General features: G+C 51.4%; 1 protein-coding gene across 1 annotated transcript in view; it reads left to right on the top strand.

The window, feature by feature from the left end:
- The window catches only part of CDH23 (cadherin related 23), a 183,007-nt gene that overhangs the window by 90,512 nt on the left and 73,692 nt on the right, over window positions 1-18,803 (top strand). Inside the window, exons 10-13 of the mRNA XM_058421437.1 lie at window positions 5,569-5,681; window positions 7,605-7,793; window positions 15,789-15,938; window positions 17,186-17,344. Of these exons, the coding sequence (XP_058277420.1) occupies window positions 5,569-5,681; window positions 7,605-7,793; window positions 15,789-15,938; window positions 17,186-17,344 (611 nt within the window). The remainder of the gene's footprint in view (window positions 1-5,568; window positions 5,682-7,604; window positions 7,794-15,788; window positions 15,939-17,185; window positions 17,345-18,803) is intronic.

The raw sequence follows: 18,803 nt of genomic DNA, 5'->3' as shown, positions 1-18,803 counted from the left end.
GTCTCTGCCTGCCGGACACATTTCAGGTGCGGTGATGGATGGGCAGTGGGAGATTGCTCAAGGGCAATCTGTGGATCCTTCCTGGGGCTTGGAAAGTCCTTCAGGAGAGAGGGCAGGCAGCTTTTGAGCAGAGATGGATCTTAGGGCTATTCACAAACCCTCGGATGGGGTTCTGTCCCCCCCACCCCAAGCGGATTGTTTTATGAGACTGGTGCAGTGTCTAGCAAAGCCTCTCTTCCTTAAGCTGGTGCATCCCGAGGGTAAGATGAATTAACAATCATTATTTGCACACTGCAATAGAAGTGTGAGTAACAGAAGTGCGAGGGAAGCTGAAAAGAATAGCTCCTCATCTTCTGGATTTCCTGCAAAGGAATAAAATATCATATATATAGGTTTTTTCTATGTAATATATATATATGAGTAAAAAATCAGTGCAGTAGCTTGCAGAACATGTTTCCCATGCTCTTACCAAGAGCCAGAGTGCCACACTGCCTTCCTTGTGAAAGTGAATCCTTGAGGAAAGGTCAAGCGGCCAAAGAGGTCTCCAAGCCCTCAGCTGCTGACACCCCCTCCGTAGCTTGGCCTGACTTAATAAAGAAGGCAGAGCAGAGCAAACCACTTCCCTAAAACCCTTAAACCGGACATCGGGGAGAACCCTTGGAAGTGGGGAGCTGCTCATTTTGCTATTCCCTACATCGCTCCAGCTTTTTCCCACATTGGACTCGCTCGGTGAACTGCCGGGTGTTGAAGCCCTCATAAATTCCAGCTGCTGGGAGGGCCTTCCTGCGTGATTTAAAGGCAGCCATCATAGCAGAACATTTCTGTAGGAGGACACGCTGATGGGTGGAAAAGTGCCTCGCGCCGAGTTATCCATCAAAAGCTGTTTTTTTCCCCACCCTGCCAATGCAAGGGGATGAGACAGCACAAAGCAAAGACGGTGGCTGCGGTCACAGCCCCTCTTTCCTTGGCTCAGTTGCTCCCCACCTTCCTCCACGCTGCTTTTTGTCATCACGTTGGCATCCGCCTTTGGCTCCCTGGCCATCCAGGAATCATTGGGAAGAGGTATGATTTGGGATAATTGGTTTGCGTGGCAGGTGGTCCCCCAGCAAATGGCCCTCGGTAATTAAAACTATACATTCCCTTTCATGTGTAAATAGGAAACAAAAGCATCCTTTCTGTTTCATTTCTGGGACTTCCTGTTTAACTTCTAGGGATTTAACGTGTATTCAAGGCTGAGCAACCCGGTCTAGTGGAAGGTGTCCCTGCCCATGGCAGGGTCTTGGAATGAGATGATCTCCAAGGTCCTTTCCAACCCAAACCAGTCTGGGATTCAGTGTTGACAACCAGTGGAGAACGACAAACCTGGACCACCTCCGTTCACGTAGTGGTTAGCAAAAACAACTGGTTCTGAGATGGTTTTCAGTGGAGGAGTTTCAGAAAGCTGTGGAGCCTGGAGATGTGAGGTTTATGTCAAAAAGCCCATCATTTTAGATGACGTGGGGGAATGATGGTTGTGGTCCGAGACTCAGAATCCTTTTGTGTGGAGAATTACACTCAGAGCAGAAACTCTGCGGGTTCTGTTCTTCTCTCTGGTACTCGGCCACAGCTCCCAGGAAATTTGGGAGGGGAATTGCACCTTGGGTGATAGATACCTCCTTTTATTTCCTTGTACTCTACATTCAGTTTTTAAAAAGGGAAATGTGCGAGCATTTGATGTGAGCTCCTTTTGTGGCTCTGCAAGATCAGGAGTTCTGCTGGTTATGCTGGGTTGGACAAATCCGTTAGGAAAGATACTGAAAAGGCCTGTCTGCAGAGCACGTATGTGAGAAGGAGTGCTGGCACTCAGCTTTGGGCTCAGATCTGTTATCCCAGAGAGCAGCAAACCGAAGTCCTGAGCAGAAGAAGGGAGCACTGTTTCTAATACAGCACCTCGAATTCCCGGGAAGCTCAGGTTGCAATAACTGGTTTTCCTTTGGAAATGACTTGTTGCCTTTGAATTTAAGCACGGGGCGAGGTCCCTGCCCTGGCAGTGCTTCCCTGCCTGGGGGCAGAAACTCAAGGTGAAGAGCAGCGAGGTGCTCGCGGCAGCTGATGGACTATTTATACGCTAATAGCTGTGTCTGTTGCTGACTCCGTGAACCACATCCAACAGCATCTATTTCGGTGCCGAGGAGCCCTGACGGAGCACATTTTGATTAATAAATTACCTGGAGCAAGGTGTGTGATGGGTTCCCCTTTCACATCTCATGAAAGTCACCCGCTCCAAGCTCAGCGGCGGCTTCCCAACGTGAGCGGCCCTTCCTGTAGAGGGGGGTGGGACAATTATCCTGCCCTGGGAAAACGGCTCGCCCTGACTGGCAGGTAGAGCAGGGCAGTAGTTGCATCTCTCCCTCCAGGGGATTTGCACGGTGCTGGAAGGCTAAAGGGATAGGAAGGAAGGAGGAGATATTGATGTGGGTTGTTTCCCCCTTTTTTTCCCTTCCCTCCCCCCCTTCTCTGGGTTTGAGCCAGTACTTTTAACGGCCTTTTTAAACTGAGAGCTTGGCTGAGGGCAATTAAACATTATGGCTCTCATCTATAAAACCCCTCGTTATAGCAGTGTTTCTCTAAAATGATGCCTATGCCACCATCCGTTCCTCAATGAGCTTGGAAAAACACTGTGAATGGGCTCCTGTGATCCATCCCAGTGCTCCCAACCCAGCATCCCATCACTGCCTGCCTTCCCAGGCTCCTGCCTGGCTGCAGAGCGTGCAGGACCTGCTGCTGGCCCTGTACCTGTACATGGACAGATGGATGGAAAACTTCACCTTCCTCTGGACCCATGTCCTAACAAAAAGCTGGGTTTGTAGGTCCTGAGCAAGCCTGCTCCTCGCCAGGTGGGAGCAACAAGTCTGCCAGAAGCGGATTCATGCTGCCGTCCCAAAGTTCTCAATTTTTTTCTTGTTGTCATTCTCCTCTTTCCCTCTGTCTTTATGATATTTGAAACATTCTCTGCCTTATTCTTCTCTCTGCCCCCCATTTTGCTGCTCAGTCTTTCCTTTCCCATCCTTTAATTTCTGCCACATCTCTGTGTGTACCTCTGGTCTCTCCAGAGAGAGAAAAGACAAAAAACTGGTTAATTTCCCCCACCTTTTTTTTTTTTCCCTCGTTCTCAGGAAAGTGAAGTCAGGTGAAGATGATCAGAGAGATTTTGGCAAGGGAAATGTCTCAGGAAATGGGCATTGTTCAGCAGTGTGAGCGCTTCAGCAGGGTGCTCAGAGCAGTGAGGAAGTGGTGGTTGGAGAGGTATTGGAGACACCTCTTCCCCTACATTTGCAAATTTGAAAATTTGCAAAGCCAGGAATTCTCTGCTGATAGAAAGGAAGCCCCAGTGGGCGTAGGAGGAGTATCTGATAGTGTTGGGGAGGATGAGCTACAGAAAAGCCTCTGACATGCAGCCTGGGAGGCCCTTGGGTCCCCAGTTTAATTGCCCATCCTTCAAAAAATGACTGTGGTCAAATATGAAATGCATAACTATCTTTAGGACATGGAACACAGCACTGTGTTTAGTCAAATTCCTGCTTTATTGACATAATTTCACTAAATCCCATTGTTCCCATATTTCATTACACTTTATATTAGGGGGAGGTTTATGCCCTGAGGCATAAACTTTTCCATGGCAACCTGGTGTCCTGGAGCATTTAAATGCCTGGCAGCACAGTCCAGTCCATCTCGTGGAGTGCCCTTCAAAGCTGGGATCGGAAGGAGCTTCCTAAGGAGTCAGCCATAAATTACAGCGTGAAAGTGGGAAGTCAGGATGGAAAGAGGGGAATTGTCCAAGGGAGGAGACTGGAGATCTTCATGTACAGCAGCGAAAGATTAGGAAAAAAAAACCCTCAAGGCCGTTGCTAATATTTTAAGTGGCCTGGCATCAGCTCATTAAGCTGGCGAGCGGTCAGTGGGGCATTTCAGATGGAGAGAGGAGAGCAGCAAGGACAGGAATGGGAGGAATTCAGTCCAGAGGGAAGATAGAATGGCTCAGTAATGGGGAGAAAGGTGTTGAGGCACTTTGGGCTCTGGCAGAGAGAGGAGAGGCCGGGTGGGAGTGTGAGGGAGGGGGTGGCTGGACCCAGAGGCTTTGGCCATCCCAAGAAAGGTGCAGCTGTGATCAAACACAGGTTGGAAGGGAACAAGGTGGGTGCTCAGTGATGGGAAACAACCTTCCGTGGCAGCAGATTTGTCTTGCAGCTCCCTTCCAGGGAAATGACAAACACTGTGTGTGTTTCGTTCGTGCTGAGACGTATTGAGAAGACAGGATTTATTTTTTGCTTCCTTTTTACTGGGATGGCTGGAATGTACCTGCAGGGTTTCCTGGCTCCCGTCTGCGTCTGGTTCAGGGCTTTCTGCGTGCCTTGAGACGCTGAGGGGAGCTGTGTGGGTGACCATATGCCTGGATGTGACCTCCTTGGTCATCACTAATTCAGCAGCCGGCTCTGCTTTTGTGTCAGGCTGGTGTCAGGTGTCCCAGGCCCCACACACCAACTGCTGGCTTTTGTCTGGCTCCCAGGGAGAGCACCTGGGGCCGTCACAAACGCATTCCCGAGCAGGACATTGTCCTTTAGTGTCTGCTGGCCATGACACCCCAGCATCTTGTCTTAATCCTCTCTGGGTGCCTAATTCCTGAGGAGGATCCAGGCTGGGGATGGGATGGGATGGGATGGGATGGGATGGGATGGGATGGGATGGGATGGGATGGGATGGGGTGGGCTGTGGAGGCAGCCCAGTGCTCCGTGGCATCCCGGCTGGTTGCTTGCATGTCAGGACAGGCGCAGGGGCCCAATCTGGCTCCAGTAGAGGAAAACCAGGCAGCTCCACAGGGTCAACACATACAGCAAGAGCATAAAAGCGGGGCAAGTGCCTACACTATTTTGCTGATACTTTCACTGGCTTCAAATGCATCCAGCTAAGAAATTCTGAGCTGTGTGAGGCTTCTGTATTGCTTAATATAATTTATTTTTCTTTCTTTAAGCTCTGTAGCCTCTCCTTGAATACACGTGGACTTGTATCCCCGTCAGCACCCTCTGGCAAGACGCCCCACAGCTAAACCACCACCTGTTAGGTGGAAAGTTCCTCGTGAGCTTGGTCCATCTGTGCCTCCCTGTGATTATCCTGGGCTGATGTCCCTTAACTCCTGTGTTTTAGGAGAGGCCATGCCCACCCCAGGAACACGGCACCCTACAGATGCAGGTGGTCACTCAGAGGGGAGTGGCCGAATTTGGTCCTGCTTTCAGCTTTGCTGTTGCAAATTTTAATAACTAAAACCCTTTGAAATTCTTCAGCTGCCTCCAGCATTGGCAACTTTTGGCTGTTGAAGGAGAGCCCCATTTTGAGCCCTAAGCCGGGACAGGTGAGAGGAGGAGAGGAGTGTTAGAGCCATGACATTTTAAAGCACATTGGAATGGCGTGCCAGGTTCCCAGAACCCACTGCTTGGAGCTCATGTCCTCTTGCTGCCCTCCCTGTTGCCTCCAGCACTTTTTGGGATCGGCTGTGCCAGCTGCTTGTGCTCACATTCCTGTTATTCTTCTCAGGTAACACCAACAGCATCTTTGCACTGGACTACATCAGCGGAGCCTTAACCCTGAATGGGCCTCTGGACCGGGAAAATCCGTTCTACAGCGCTGGATTCATCCTCACAGTGAAGGTGAGACCTGCTCCAGCCGGGAAGCTCCACGTGGGGAGCGGGATGGGGAGGACATCCTGCCTGGGGACACCCCCTTCCAGGCAGCGCTGCAAACCTGGGATGTGTTGTTCCCCTGCCATCCGGAGCTGTGATGTGCTGACCCAGTGGGATGTTAAACACAGCCGCCTTCTCTGGGGCCCAAAACGTGATTCTCTCAATGTGGGTATTTCTGCTGTCCTGCCTGTGGCTGTGTCTGCCGGCAGCGTGCAGATACCGCAGGGTTGCGTATAGCACCAGGCGCATACTCAGGCACCTCAGCTGTGCCCACTTTTGCCTGTTTTCCCTCTCTCTCCCCTCCAAAACCCTGGATAGGCACGACACGTTGTCTTGTCAGCAGGCAGTGGTGTAACTGGGCATCATCCGTGCCTACCCGGCACGGGCAGGGAGTGATGCTGGAAGAAAAGGCGCTTGTCAAGAAAAGGCGCTGGAGCGTGGCTTGCCGGCCCCACCAGCCCCACCTGAGAGCGGCTCCGTGGCTCTGCTCACAGCCCTGTAATTAAAATCAATACCAAGCTGGGCAGCTGGTTGGAAACACATTTAGAAGTATAGATTCTGCTGGGCAGGGGCGGGGAAAAGTCAGCAGCGTAGGAAGGGTCATTGATTGGGAGGGAGGGAGGCAGCCAGCACGTCGCCGCCTTGTTTTGGCAAGTGTGATGTTTCCTTGGAGGGGCAGAGGGACAGGGAATCACCCTGCTAGGTCCCAGACACGGTTCATACCGTGAGGCTTTGTGTGTGAGGAGGAGATCCTCACCCATCCCTGGTGTCTTTTCATTGAGGCTTCTATAGTTTCAAAAATCGAGAGAGGGAGGATTGTCTGGTTTTAATAGGGACAAAAATATCTGTTTGATCTTGGAAAGGTTTGTGAGCCTGAAAACTTGCCCGCTTTCCTCCCTGCATGACAATGGAGTTCCAACCACATTCTGTTGATCTGATAGATTTCCATGTCCTGTCCCCACAAACTTCGCTTCCTCCCACAAATGCCAGCTCTCTGCGTCCCGCATCCCCAGGACCCAAAATGTTCTCTGCTGCTCTCATCCTGGAGCACGCAGTGAAAATACAGCTGGATTGCTCCTCGCTGGGATCAGCCTGTTCTGCTGTTGTGTGCAGAAGCAGTGAATAGCAATGAGCCGTGTGGGTCGTGATAGCGTTGCTTTTCCATGCCCACAGCGAAGCAAGATTATCCGAAGGACAAGAGGAGGGACTGGGCTTGAAAAGGCTGTTTCACGAGTCTTGCTTCTCTGGCATTAAAATCTCCGCTCTCTTCTTTTGGGAAGGAGGAATTAAAGTCCATCTTGAGACAGAGGTGCGATGCGGACTCATGACTCAGCTCTGTATTTAGACACGTGTTGCCCAAACCTATTTTAAGGTCTAAGTCTTCTTTCCCTCTGGTGCCCTAGTTTTCCATCCCTGTGTTTTTCAACACAGTGTGGTTCACTGTCAGCTCCCAGTCCCACATCAGGGATGGCAGAGGAGAGAGCAGGGGTGCTCTTTGCCCCGTTGAGCCTTCCCTTATTTTGAGGGCTGTCCCCTACATCTCACAAGGGACTTTTTTTTTTGTTTAAATGCTTGCGGTAAGGAAATCTCCCACTTGTCGCTGTGTGACTCCGGATCCTGCCAACCTGTTGCATGACAGAGGCAAGGAAGAACTTGGCCACAGTCATCCTGAGGGAAACGTTAAACCCCTGGGGAGGTTTTTGAGAGTGTTGTGGGACCAAAGCATGAATGATGGGAGAGTTGGGCCAACATCCCTGTGTGTTAGTGGAAGAGTGGCAAAGCCTACTGGGCATCCTCCTGTGGCAAAGCAGAGGAAGAGAAAGCTGCAACCACACCATTTTTGTCATTCTTTCTGGAGAACAAAGGCTTGTCTGTTTTCTGTCCGTGCAGGGGACAGAGCTGAACGATGACCGCACTCCCTCCAACGCCAGCGTCACCACCACCTTCAACATCCTGGTCATCGACGTCAACGACAACGCTCCCGAGTTCAACAGCTCCGAGTACAGTGTGGCCATCCCAGAGCTGGCCCAGGTGGGCTTTGCCCTTCCCCTCTTCATCCAGGTGCAGGACAAGGATGAGGTGAGGTATCCTCTCCCTCCTTTGCGGGGTAGCGCCGGTTTGGTTTCGGGGTGGGCGGGGGAGAAGTCACTGAGGTACCCGTGATGAAGTGCACGCTTCTGTCCCAACGTCCCCTTTTTCAGCTCTCGCTGCTGCCACTGCTCTCTTTGCTGTGTACCCCAGGGCCAGTTTCCCTCCCCAGTGTGCAGGCACTAATGCAGCCAGGGTTGCACGGCCCCTGAGAGGCAGAAAACAGGATTGTCTGAGAGGCTGATCCCCGCCTGCTTCTGAGGGCTCTTGTCAGGCCGTGCTGTGCCAGTCTGGATTAGCAAAGGAGGAAGGAAAATTCCTTCCAGGGCTCCAGGGTGGACCTGCCAGGGACAGGGAAGACAGGAGATGCCCCTCAGGGTGGACACGACTGGGATGCCAGTTCATCACTGCAAACAAGCCAGGAGCATTGGAGCCTTGTTCCTCCCACATGTCGACGGAGCTCTTATTTGTCACGCGCCGATCCGTGCCGTGTTTGGGATTGCAGCCTGTTTTCCAGCCTTGGGCTCCCAGCCTTCAATTACTCTGATTATTTGACTTGTGCAGTTCACGTCTGGCTGCTCCTGTGTGCTGGTCACCCCCCAGCCCTGCCACGCTGCCGGGTGTCTGCTCCAAACCAGTGCTGACACCTCATGGTGAGCTGTCCAAAATCGCTCGGAAAGGCTCTGCCCGCAGGCTCCCGCTGTTCCCGTTCTGCTTCAGGCTGAGCAGGAGAGGAGGGGAGGGGGTTTGTCAGAATGAATGGCATCATGGAATGGGTTGGGTTGGAACGGACCTGAAATATCATCTTGCTCCGACCCCCCTGCCATGGGCTGGGACAGCTTCCACTTCACCAGGTGGCTCAGAGCTCCATCCAGCATCACGGCAAAACATCGTCAGAATGTTTTCCTGAAGCTTCAGGTGATGGGAAACAGAACATCCCCCCCATGCCCCGAAATCCTGGTGGGTCAGTTAAAATGTGCATCTTTCAAGTTGCCTTTCCTGGCTGAGAAATGGATTTGCTGTTCCCCATCCCTGGGTGGAGTTCACCCCATCTCATCAAGCCACCCAGAAATCCCGTTGTTTTTTTTTTTTTCCATCTGAAGTGATTATAACACAGAGCTAATAACCTACTGATGACATGGTGTCACCGTCCAGGAGTTATGAGTTCAGCCTGAAGAGGTGCAGATGAGCTATTAAGCAGATAAAGAGACTGTTTTTTCTTGAAAATGTCAATTGCTAATAAAGATATGGATATGACAGATGCTTAGGATAGTTTCTGAATAGAGCTGCTGTCGTGCTTGCTGAGAGATGTCAGCAGATCCATTCTTGAAGGGCATTGTAACACTTCTGTTTGTGCCACCAGGATGAAGGATCTGTCATTATTTCTGGTTAAAAGCTCATTTTACCGGAGTGACTCCCATTCAAGAATTCACTTTTCAGCCTTGCTAATTTTAAAATGGGAGAATAAAAAATAGCCTTGCCTTCCCCATCACACCAGCAAAAAATAGACGCTGTTCTTTTGATGTATTTCTTTAACTTCCTGAGATTTCCCCAAAAGAATTGGCTGAAATTTTTAAAACTGCTGAGAGAAGAGGATCTCTTGTGCTAAGGGAGTCTGAAGGAGTTTTACTGTACGTGTCTTCAGAGACCATCATATTAGCACGGATTGCTTTGACCGTGGCATTATTTTCACTGATAAGAAGCAGAGGAGAGCTGATTCTTGGAATATCTGGAGGGAGGAAAGTTATAAGCAATTGGTTACTTTTTTTTTTTTCCCCTGCATTATCCTGTGATGGATTTTCCTTATTTCCTCTCATGGATGCTTGCAACTGGGTTAACTGTCAAGGTAGCACTTTGAGGGGGAAATAAAGGGAGAGGATGCCCAGGTGGTGTAAAGATGTGTATGAGATAGAAGTAGGACTGCACCTGCAGCTTCCCAGAGAAGTATTTGTAGAACTCCGAAGACCCACCAACTTTCAGTGAAAAAACTACAGAAAGGTTAGATAGTTGCCTGACAGCGATATTTTGCATGCTCAGGTACCGCCTGAGGGCTGTGAGGGTTTTACAAACCATCTGGATCTGAGGTAGCTGTGGTGGCACCGGGCCCCCTCGTCTCTCCGTGGATGCAGGGGTGCGGGGATGTGTTGGCAAGGACCGAGGTCTTCAGGCAGGGATGTGACTGAGGACGTGGCTGACAGAAGCTGTTCTGGCAGCGCTGGCTTCATGCTGGAGATGACACGACTCATTTGTGTAAGGGGCAGAGGGAAACGAGAAGAGAATTATACACATCTCCAGGGTAAGCAGAGGGAGAAATAAATGAGAGCAGATGGGTTGAGACACAGGAAATCAAAACTGGAGTCTTTGGGAAGATCACGTCGCTCGAGTTTGTCTCCTGCCTCCCAACTTATGTCACGAGGTCCTGGGAGAGTCCCTTGGCAGATTGGTTTATTTCCTGAGCCAGGCCACCCAGGCTGGTTCTGGCCCCTCTGGAAAATCCAGGCACTGCTCCTTTAGCCCTCCAGCTTGAGGTGCTGCTGCGAGGGAGCAGCCCACGGCTGGGCTTTGCCCCGTGCAGGGGCCCTGCGGGTCTGGGTGGTTTTGGGGAGCCTTCTTGTCACTGTGCCTTTGTAGAGCTGGGGAAAGGGCTGGCACGTGGGTCTGGCCTTTAGCACCCACGTGTGGTGGGTAGCCAAGGCTGTTAAACAAGGCTTTTCAAAACCAGGCCCACACAGCCTTTTTTAACCATGGGGTTTGGGGCCTTTCTTTCTTTCTTCTGGTGCGTTTTGCACAAACTGAAATGATGGCTTTTGGAAGGAGTCAGATTAGACGATTCAGCAAAGCACTTAAAAATGCATTTCTGCGGCACACGAGACCACACTTGAAAGCCTATGCTCGGATTTCCCTCTGTGCTGTAAGTGCCTTTCTGCGGCTCGGCTGGCGTTAACCTCTCAGACGGGGTTCCAAGCGAGTGTCTCCAAGGAGAAGCCCTTCCTCGGAGCCCAGCCCCTGCAAACCCCCAGCTTTCGCTCCCCAACGTGGCCGTGGTCCTGTCCCAGGAGGAGCCGGCTGGGCCTGTGAGGTGGGATGGGGAGCTCCTCGAGAGGGAGTTGAGCTGAGGTGGCCTCGCACGTGGATTTGGGGTGCAGCCAAGAGGTGTTCAGCCACGTGTGCTGGCTTCCCTTTCTGCATTCTCCAGGACTTACTGAAAGAGAAGTCAGTACACGGGCTTGGCACAGGGTTTTTCATCTGGCCTTCTTGAGCAACCTGTCTTGTGGAAGGTGTGCCTGCCCAGGGCACGGGGTTGGAATGAGCTGAGCTTTACGATCCCTTCCAACCCAAACCATTCCCGGGCTCTATGAGCCAAGAAAAACGCATTAATTGCTGTGCAGCTGAGTTTCTCTCCCTGCCAGATAGAGAGCAGACCCTTGATCAGCCTTCCCAAGCCATTCAAGAGCTGTTTATGAAAACCCATTGAGGTTTCCTAGTGTTTAGACTGAGTTTATACTCAACTGGACACCCCCAGGCTGTGGTTGGGTTCTCCTCTCATTCACATTCTGGTGGTTCGGCAGGGTGGGGATAAATCCTGTGTGCGAGGTGGAAGATTAAAGCACTGACTTACCTGCTTTTACAGCGAGGTTTGTTTCCAGGTTGAGAACAAGAGCCCTGAGCTGTGGAGCAGCTTGGTGTTAATTCAGAGGGCTCATCTGCTGCTGGGCTGGCTGATCTGGGGGACATGGGTGTCCTTTTTGGATATGCTGGTGTTCTCTACCTGGCAAGGGTTTGGCCGTGCAGGAGAAGGAGCAAGGCATCCTTTGGGGCATCCCCCGTTTCCTCTGGCTCTGAGATCCGTGGATGCCTGTTAAGGGGAGCAGCAGCCTGCTCTGCCAGGGCATGCCAGGGAAACCAGCTCTCCCATCGTGGCTTCCACTTGATTTTCCTCGACACGGTTGAGTGAAGAGGAAGAAAAGGGCAGAAGCTGTCTGAAGCACCACTATCTCAGCCTGACATTTTAAAATCATTTTGAAACAATTCTCTAAAATAAGCATATCGGGGAGGGTAAAATGGGGAATTTAAAATGAGGGGAAAACCTGGGCCATGGGAATACTCTCTCTCTTTGTTGCACGGAGCTCCACCAGAGACCCCCACCAGGATATCCTGTGTGCCCATCCGTGTGCAGGTGGCAATATATGATTCATCCAGAGCATATATATGCATATGACAGGCACAAGCACTATAAATATGATCTACATGGCAAGAAACTGTAAAGGAGAATTGACGGCACACGAGTATTCTCTCCCAAAAGTGCCAGCTGCCAGTCGGGCTGAATTAGATTTCACAGGGGTTTTTGCAATACATGGAATTCACCAGCAAATTACCCTTAAAGAGGGAAAATCAATCATTTGGAGCAGAGATAAGCTGAAGGCGAGGCAGCCTCGGATTGATCCCGTCTGTGCAGGCGTGTGTGGAATTCAGCAGATAACCTGGGGAGAGTGGGGAAGGAGAAAACTCCTCCAGGAGGGAGGGAGCGGGCAAGGACTGACACTTAGGATGGACAAAAAGATGTGAGAATAGGGCTGCTAGCATGGGGAGGAGGGTGGGGAGGGTTGGGGAGCATTTTGCTCCAGGCATCCTGCATTGCTCGCCAGCCCAGTGAGTTCCTTGGGGATGAAGGGGACAAATGCCAGTGCCCAGTGAGCCCTCAAAAGGGTCATTGGCACCGGGAAGAGGAAGAGGGGTGCTGGGATCCTGAGATGGCTGGGCAGTGGGAGAGAGGCAGGTAGAGGCTGTTCTGCATGAAATGCTTTGAAATGAGTGCAGGGAATAACCCCCTTCATGCCTTGTGTTTTCAGAGGGATCAAGTACCATTTGTGTCTGACTCACCTCGAGCCAGGCCCAAGTTATCCAAGCCCTACAAAAAGGCACTAATTGCTTTCAAAAAAACCGCAGCTTCTTATTTCCCCTTCCTTCACATCCACTCCTGAACTCTCAGCTCTTCCCTTTCTTTGTAGACTTCCCAGAATGAGGAATATTAAATCCTCCGTAGCTTGTTGTAGGTAATAGCCCAGAAAGTGCCTCGCAAGTGACTGGGAGGAAAGCTGGAGCTGCACTGGATTTTGTGCTTCAGGCAGGCAGGGCTCTCCATTTTGGAAAAGCAAATTGCACTGAGGGACCCAAGGGCAGATCTGTACTGAGGCAGCGTGAAAAGGACAAAACCAAGGATTCCCAGGCTGCTTTTCCCAAGTCTAGTTCACTTTGTGCTGAAAATGATCGCCGGAGATCAACCTACCCATGAGCCTCAGGGAATGCTGGGGTTGAGAAAGGGTTGTCAGCTTGTCTAGAGATTTGGATTATTTTATTTTTTTCTTTGTTTTCTCATGTAGCCACTGGTAAGTGATGCTAAATATTTGCTGTGACTGCTGGAAGGTGGAGTAATTCCTGAAGCATTTCTGGGTCTGCTGCCACAAGGAAGGGGCTGGGTGGGAGCATTGGTGATGGATGAAGCCAGCAGGGGATAGTGGGTGAAAAAGCAGCGAGAAAAATGATGATCCATCCTCAGTCCCATCTGAAACAGCTGATGCAGCTGCCCCAGCCTCCTGATGGGAGAAGGGATTTCCCGCTTCTTGGTGAGCTCTGCCACCTGAGTGTGGATTGCGAGCTGGAAGAGCAGGTTTTTGTCCGTGATCCACAGCAGGTGCATGAGCAGAACCCACCTGAAGCTTCAGAGCTCTAGGGTGGCAGCTGTACCCACCTGCTGGCATCTCACACCCTCACACCTGAGCTCCCACCCTTGCCTGCCAGGGTCCTACCTGTGCCCAGGGTTCTCCCCCTGGAATTTCAGAGGGATATCAGGCTGACAACCTGTCAGCAAATTGCCCAAAAGTGCTGCGTGATCAGCCAGCGGTGGCTTTTTTGGACGCAGGGAATGGGTGTGAGGTGGATGTGGCAGCGGGGCCACGGCGCAGCTCCGATTACACGCTCCGAGGAACACGCGCACGGAGAACAAAGCAGTAATTGTGCCCAACTGTGGCTCCAATTGTCTTTTAGCTGAGTCGACACGAAATTTCCATCGGTTGTGGTAGTGGCTGAGAGATTTGATTGCCGGGAGGGAGGCAGTGGGCAGCAGCTTTGAGCCACAGCAAGGGCAAGCCCCGAGTGCTGGCATGGGATGAGAGGAGCTGGAAAACGTGTGGCTGCATCCCAGCGCTGGGCGACAGCAAACTTCCCTCCAAAACCTGTTTTTTATGGGTCAATTTGTTTCAGGAGGAGACAGGTTTATTATTGTAGGGTTGCTGAGCTTTGGCAGGCTGCTCCTTAATTTGTGGCTCTAAAGGAAGGCAAAGGACTCGGTTTGTTTGCAGCGGTGAGGAAAAACTCGAGCCATGCGGGAGCTGGGGGTGAGGGGGTGGAGAGGGGAATGAGCACGTGAAGCAGGTCACTGACAACGTCCTCATCCTCATCCTTGGCGCTGCAAGGAGGTGATGGTGCTTGGCTGTGATTGCTGCATGCCAGGACCTCCGAGAGCCCGGGGATGCAGCGCTTGTTTTTCCTCTTCCCAGCCATGTTTCAAATCCGTTGTTTGCTCTGGGTGGCGGGAGCAGGCAGGAAGGGGTGAGGGAAATGTAAGCAGCTCCCTGTGGCTTCCTCTGGAGTGGGGGGTCCTTGCTGTGAGCTGGGCTTAGCCAGGCCCTTCTGCTGGGCAGCTGATAACAATTTGAATATTCAGATTTGCTTTCAGGCATCCGCAGGGGGCTCGCAAGCTCCGGGAACCAGGAGCAAGGAAAGCAGCATGGGGGCCGAGGCAAAAAAAATAAATAGCTGAATAAATATATAAATGGCAAGTCGCAGCAGCCCTCCCCAGAGGCAGCTGTACCCCCCTTCTCCAGACCTCACATGAGGCACTGGAGGGGCTGCTGATTAGGGATAGTGGGTATCTGGAGCTGATCTCCTTCCCCAGCTAGAGGGGAATTAATCCACCTGGCTCTCTTCCTGCAAATACTTGGATTTCTTTTGATGTCTCAACTTTTATCTCATGCCCCCAACAAACTCACTCTTCTTTGGCTTCCAAGAAAGTCCCTTGCATCTCGCTGCCACAAAAGGTGCTCTCGTGTACTGGAGGGAGGGTGCAGACCCTGGGAAAGATCCTGAGGGCTCTACAGCAGAGATGGGCAGAAATTCCTCCGTGAAGAAGCTTTTTGTCACTGGTGGGAAATGGTCATTTGCTGTAAATCGACATGCTGAGGTTAGGGGACAAAACAACTTGGGAAGGAATGCTTTCTTCTGCCATTCTCTGTATCCTCTGCTCCCTCCCTCCCAGGGGTGTGTCTGGGGTGTTGGGAGCACCCCTCACTTCCTCATTTGGCACTGAAACAGCTCGTGGAAAGTGCCAGTCTACCCTGAGATGCTCCCGCTGTCCACCAGCAGAGCACTGCTGGGCTCCTGACGCCCTGGTGTGGTTCTGTGGGTGTCCTCAGGGCTTGCTCCTGCCGTGGGGCTCCGCATGAGCTCTATGAGATTCTGCTCATGTCACCCGCTCTCAGCGGTCACACTTAGGCAGCTTTTGCTATTAGTGCCCCTTCGTGCATTTAATTGGCCACTTTTTCTGATAGGAGGGAGGTCATTCAAGGAAAATTGGAAATTCATCTCTGGCAGCTTCTGAGCTTGCTTTTCATGTGCTCTGCTGGCAGGGCTCCGAAAGCATCCGTGAGTTGGTGGCCTTGCTGCTTTGCTGGCCGGGTCTTGGGAGAGGAGGAGTTTATCCAGTTCCCAATTTGAGCTGCCTTACTGGAAAAAACCTTCTGCATGGGGGAGGCACCCACACTGTGCCCCCAGCCCGATGCAGTGAAATCCCCATGTGGTGTGTGGACCTTCAGCCAGCAAAGGCAACTTCCCCTCCGTGTGCCGCACGGGGTCATCGCAGGGATGCGTTCCCACTCCTCTCATGTGCATGTAGATTTTGCAAATAAAATGCCAACCTTGCTCTTTCAGGGACCCAATAGCGTTTTTGAGGTTTACCTGGTGGGCAACAACTCCAACCACTTCATCATCTCGCCGACCTCCATCCAGGGGAAGGCGGACATCCGTGTCCGTGTGGCGGTGCCGCTGGACTTCGAGACCATTCCTCGCTACGAATTTTCGGTAAGGCTGCACCCCTGGGCTCCGTGGGACAGCCACAGCTTTCAGCACGACCTAACGTGACCATTAAATGTCGGAAATGGATTTGTAGGGAATTCTCAAAGCCTGACAGAAGGCTCACATGGCCTTGCGCATTTGTATGCAAACTCTGAGATAAAGTGTGCTGCCTGAGAAAGGCCGTGGGATGGGACAGACATTGCTGAGAGAGAAATGGAACTGGAAATGAGTTTCAAATGATGACCTTGCAAACAGACCAGATACTTTGGAGAAATAGAGCTATGAAAGATGTATTGTAACGAGACCCACGTGGGGTATTTTAATAGGTGATTGGCTTTGAGGCATTTACAGTGTTCTGTGACAAAAGCTGATAGGTGAAAAAACGCTTATAATGTATTGTAATTAGGAAATAGTTTGGCTTCTGATTGTGATGGCATGAATTTTAACATCTGTACCGTCTCATCCTTCTGATTGGACCAAAAATGGAATAAAATCTTTGAAAACACCTCTCAGGAGCCCCATCTCTGGGTCAGAAAAAAGAGTTTTTCCGACGATTAAACATCTTCCTCTCTGTTGTCCAGTACTTGAAGAGGGCCCAGGAGAAAAATGGACAAACTTTTCAGCAGGACCTGTTGCAATAGGACAAGGGGGGTGGATTCTGATGCTTGATTTAAATTAGGAGTAAGGAAGGTTTTTTCCATGGGGGTGGTGAAACACTGGGGCAGGATACCCAGAGAGGTGGATGTCCCATTGCTGGAAGTTCAGGATCAGGTTGGATGGAGGTCTGAGCAACCCGGTCTAGTGGAAGATATTCCTGCCCATGGCAGGAGGTTGGACTAGGTGGTCTTTAAAGGTTCCTCCCAGCCCAAACCGTTCTGTCGTAGTCCCCACTATGAAACAGTGGAGCACTACAAAACAGCCAAAAAAATCAGGAATTATAATAAAGAAGGAGGTAGGTAAGAGATTTCTTCTGCACTTCCTCTTTCCAACATCCGAAGCCTCAGCTGCAAGAGCTTAAGCTGAGCAGGGCCATAAAAGCTTTATAGAGCATAAAACTTTGTTTTAGGAGCACTGATCAGGTGCCAAAACCCACTCGGTCCTCCTGCTCCAGCTCTCTTGGTGGTTTGCCTTGAGCTGGCTCAGCTGGTGAGGGAGCTGAGGAGAGCCTTGTTTACACCACTAAAGAAGGACAGGTGACTCTCCCAAGCTTCCCAGTGCCTCCAACCCTCCCCTTGCCTTCCCGTTTTGCCCAGCTCTTCGCAAACGAGAGCATCCCTGACCACGTCGGCTTCGCGCGGGTGAAAATCAACCTCATCAACGAGAACGACAACCGGCCCGTGTTCAGCAAGGCCCTCTACAACGTCAGCCTCTTGGAGAACACCACCGTGGGCACCACCGTCCTCCAGGTCCACGTGAGTAGGAGCATCCCAGCTCCCTTTGCCAAGTCCTTGCACTCTGGTGTCCCTCATCAAGGGCTGGCCTGGGAAGGGAGCATTGGGAGATGCTGGTGGCAGGGTGTAGAGTTCTCGTGGGGTTTTGGAGCAGATGTCTTCCCTTTTCCTGCTGTCTGGAAGATGTGTTTCCTGCCACAGCAGGGATTCAAAGAGAGTCCTGCACTGCATTTCATCTGCAGATACCGATGCCAGTGGTCACGGTGCCCCTGGTGTGGCTTTTCCCACTGCCCTCTTTGGAAGCATCATCTTCCTCCACCAAAGCGAGGTCGGTCGCGCCATTAAAAGGGCGAAGGATGGAAAAGGAGGGGCATGGCTCTGTTCAGCAGAGCCTGGTATTACATGGCTGGCAGCAGAACAGAGGCGGGCAGAGGTAGTGGTGATAGATAGCAGGGGGCGTTTCCATAGGGCTCGTTTCCTCTTTGGGTTGGTTGGAATCCCCATGGAGAGGACTCATTTCCTGGTGCATGAGAGCAATGCCAGTGCCAGTGTGAGGCACAGCAAGAGCCACAACAAAACCCTGTGCTGAAGTACCATTGGAAAAGGCACCAAAGCTCCTCTGGGATGGGGAATATTTCAGCAGGGAGCACCAAACCCCCTGCTGCACTTTGGGTGTGTTACTGCCACTACCGTTAGTCATGAGTGAGTTTGCTGGGCTCTCTCTCCAATGAATTTGCTCCAGCTGCCCTCATGCCCTCTCCTCGTCCCCCTGCTCTCCCAAGACGCAGCCCCTGGTCTCCCATGTGTGCAGGAATGCCAACTCAAGAGGATAAAAGCCAGGACAAAAGAGTTGGATGTATATGCCTGTGTGTAAGTGTGTTTACTTTACAAGCAGATGGTGTGAAACTGTATAGAGCCCCCGAGCTGTTCCCATCTGACAGTTATTAATATTTCAAGCAGATGTTTAGCTAGTCAGGCCGTCAGACACTAAACAATGAGATTGTTACTGCGTCTCCTCTTTCCCCAACTTCCAGCTATGCCAGCATTTCAGAGCGAACACAAAATGCCAGGAGTTGAATCCTCTATGATAAATCAGAATGGATGCAATTAGCGCTGAAATCCAAATTGCCCTCCCAGCTGATCCCAAACTTCTAACGACCCTCATAAAGTACCAGCTCCTCCCGCTGCGGCCGCTCGCCTTTGAGCTGCAGCCCTCTGGTTGTGCCACGTCTCTCCACCTGGCCCACGTGCTGCAGACAAAAAGCCTGCTTTCCTTGCTAATAAATTCCTCCTCTCCTTTTCTTCCTTCTTTCCCGCTTGCTTGAGAATATTCCTGGATATTCACTCACTGGGGTTAGGGATGGAGTTTTGGAGAAAGCCTGGCCAGCCACATGGCACACCCACTTCTTTGATGGCTGCTGGATGACATCCTCATGGAAGGGGACTATGGTTAGCTCGCCTCTTTTTGTGCTCCTTTGTG

Source organism: Hirundo rustica, chromosome 8, assembly GCF_015227805.2.
Source record: "Hirundo rustica isolate bHirRus1 chromosome 8, bHirRus1.pri.v3, whole genome shotgun sequence".
Lineage (NCBI taxonomy): Eukaryota > Metazoa > Chordata > Aves > Passeriformes > Hirundinidae > Hirundo > Hirundo rustica.
Note: the sequence above shows the minus strand (reverse complement) of the source record. Positions and strands in the feature narration are given on the sequence as shown.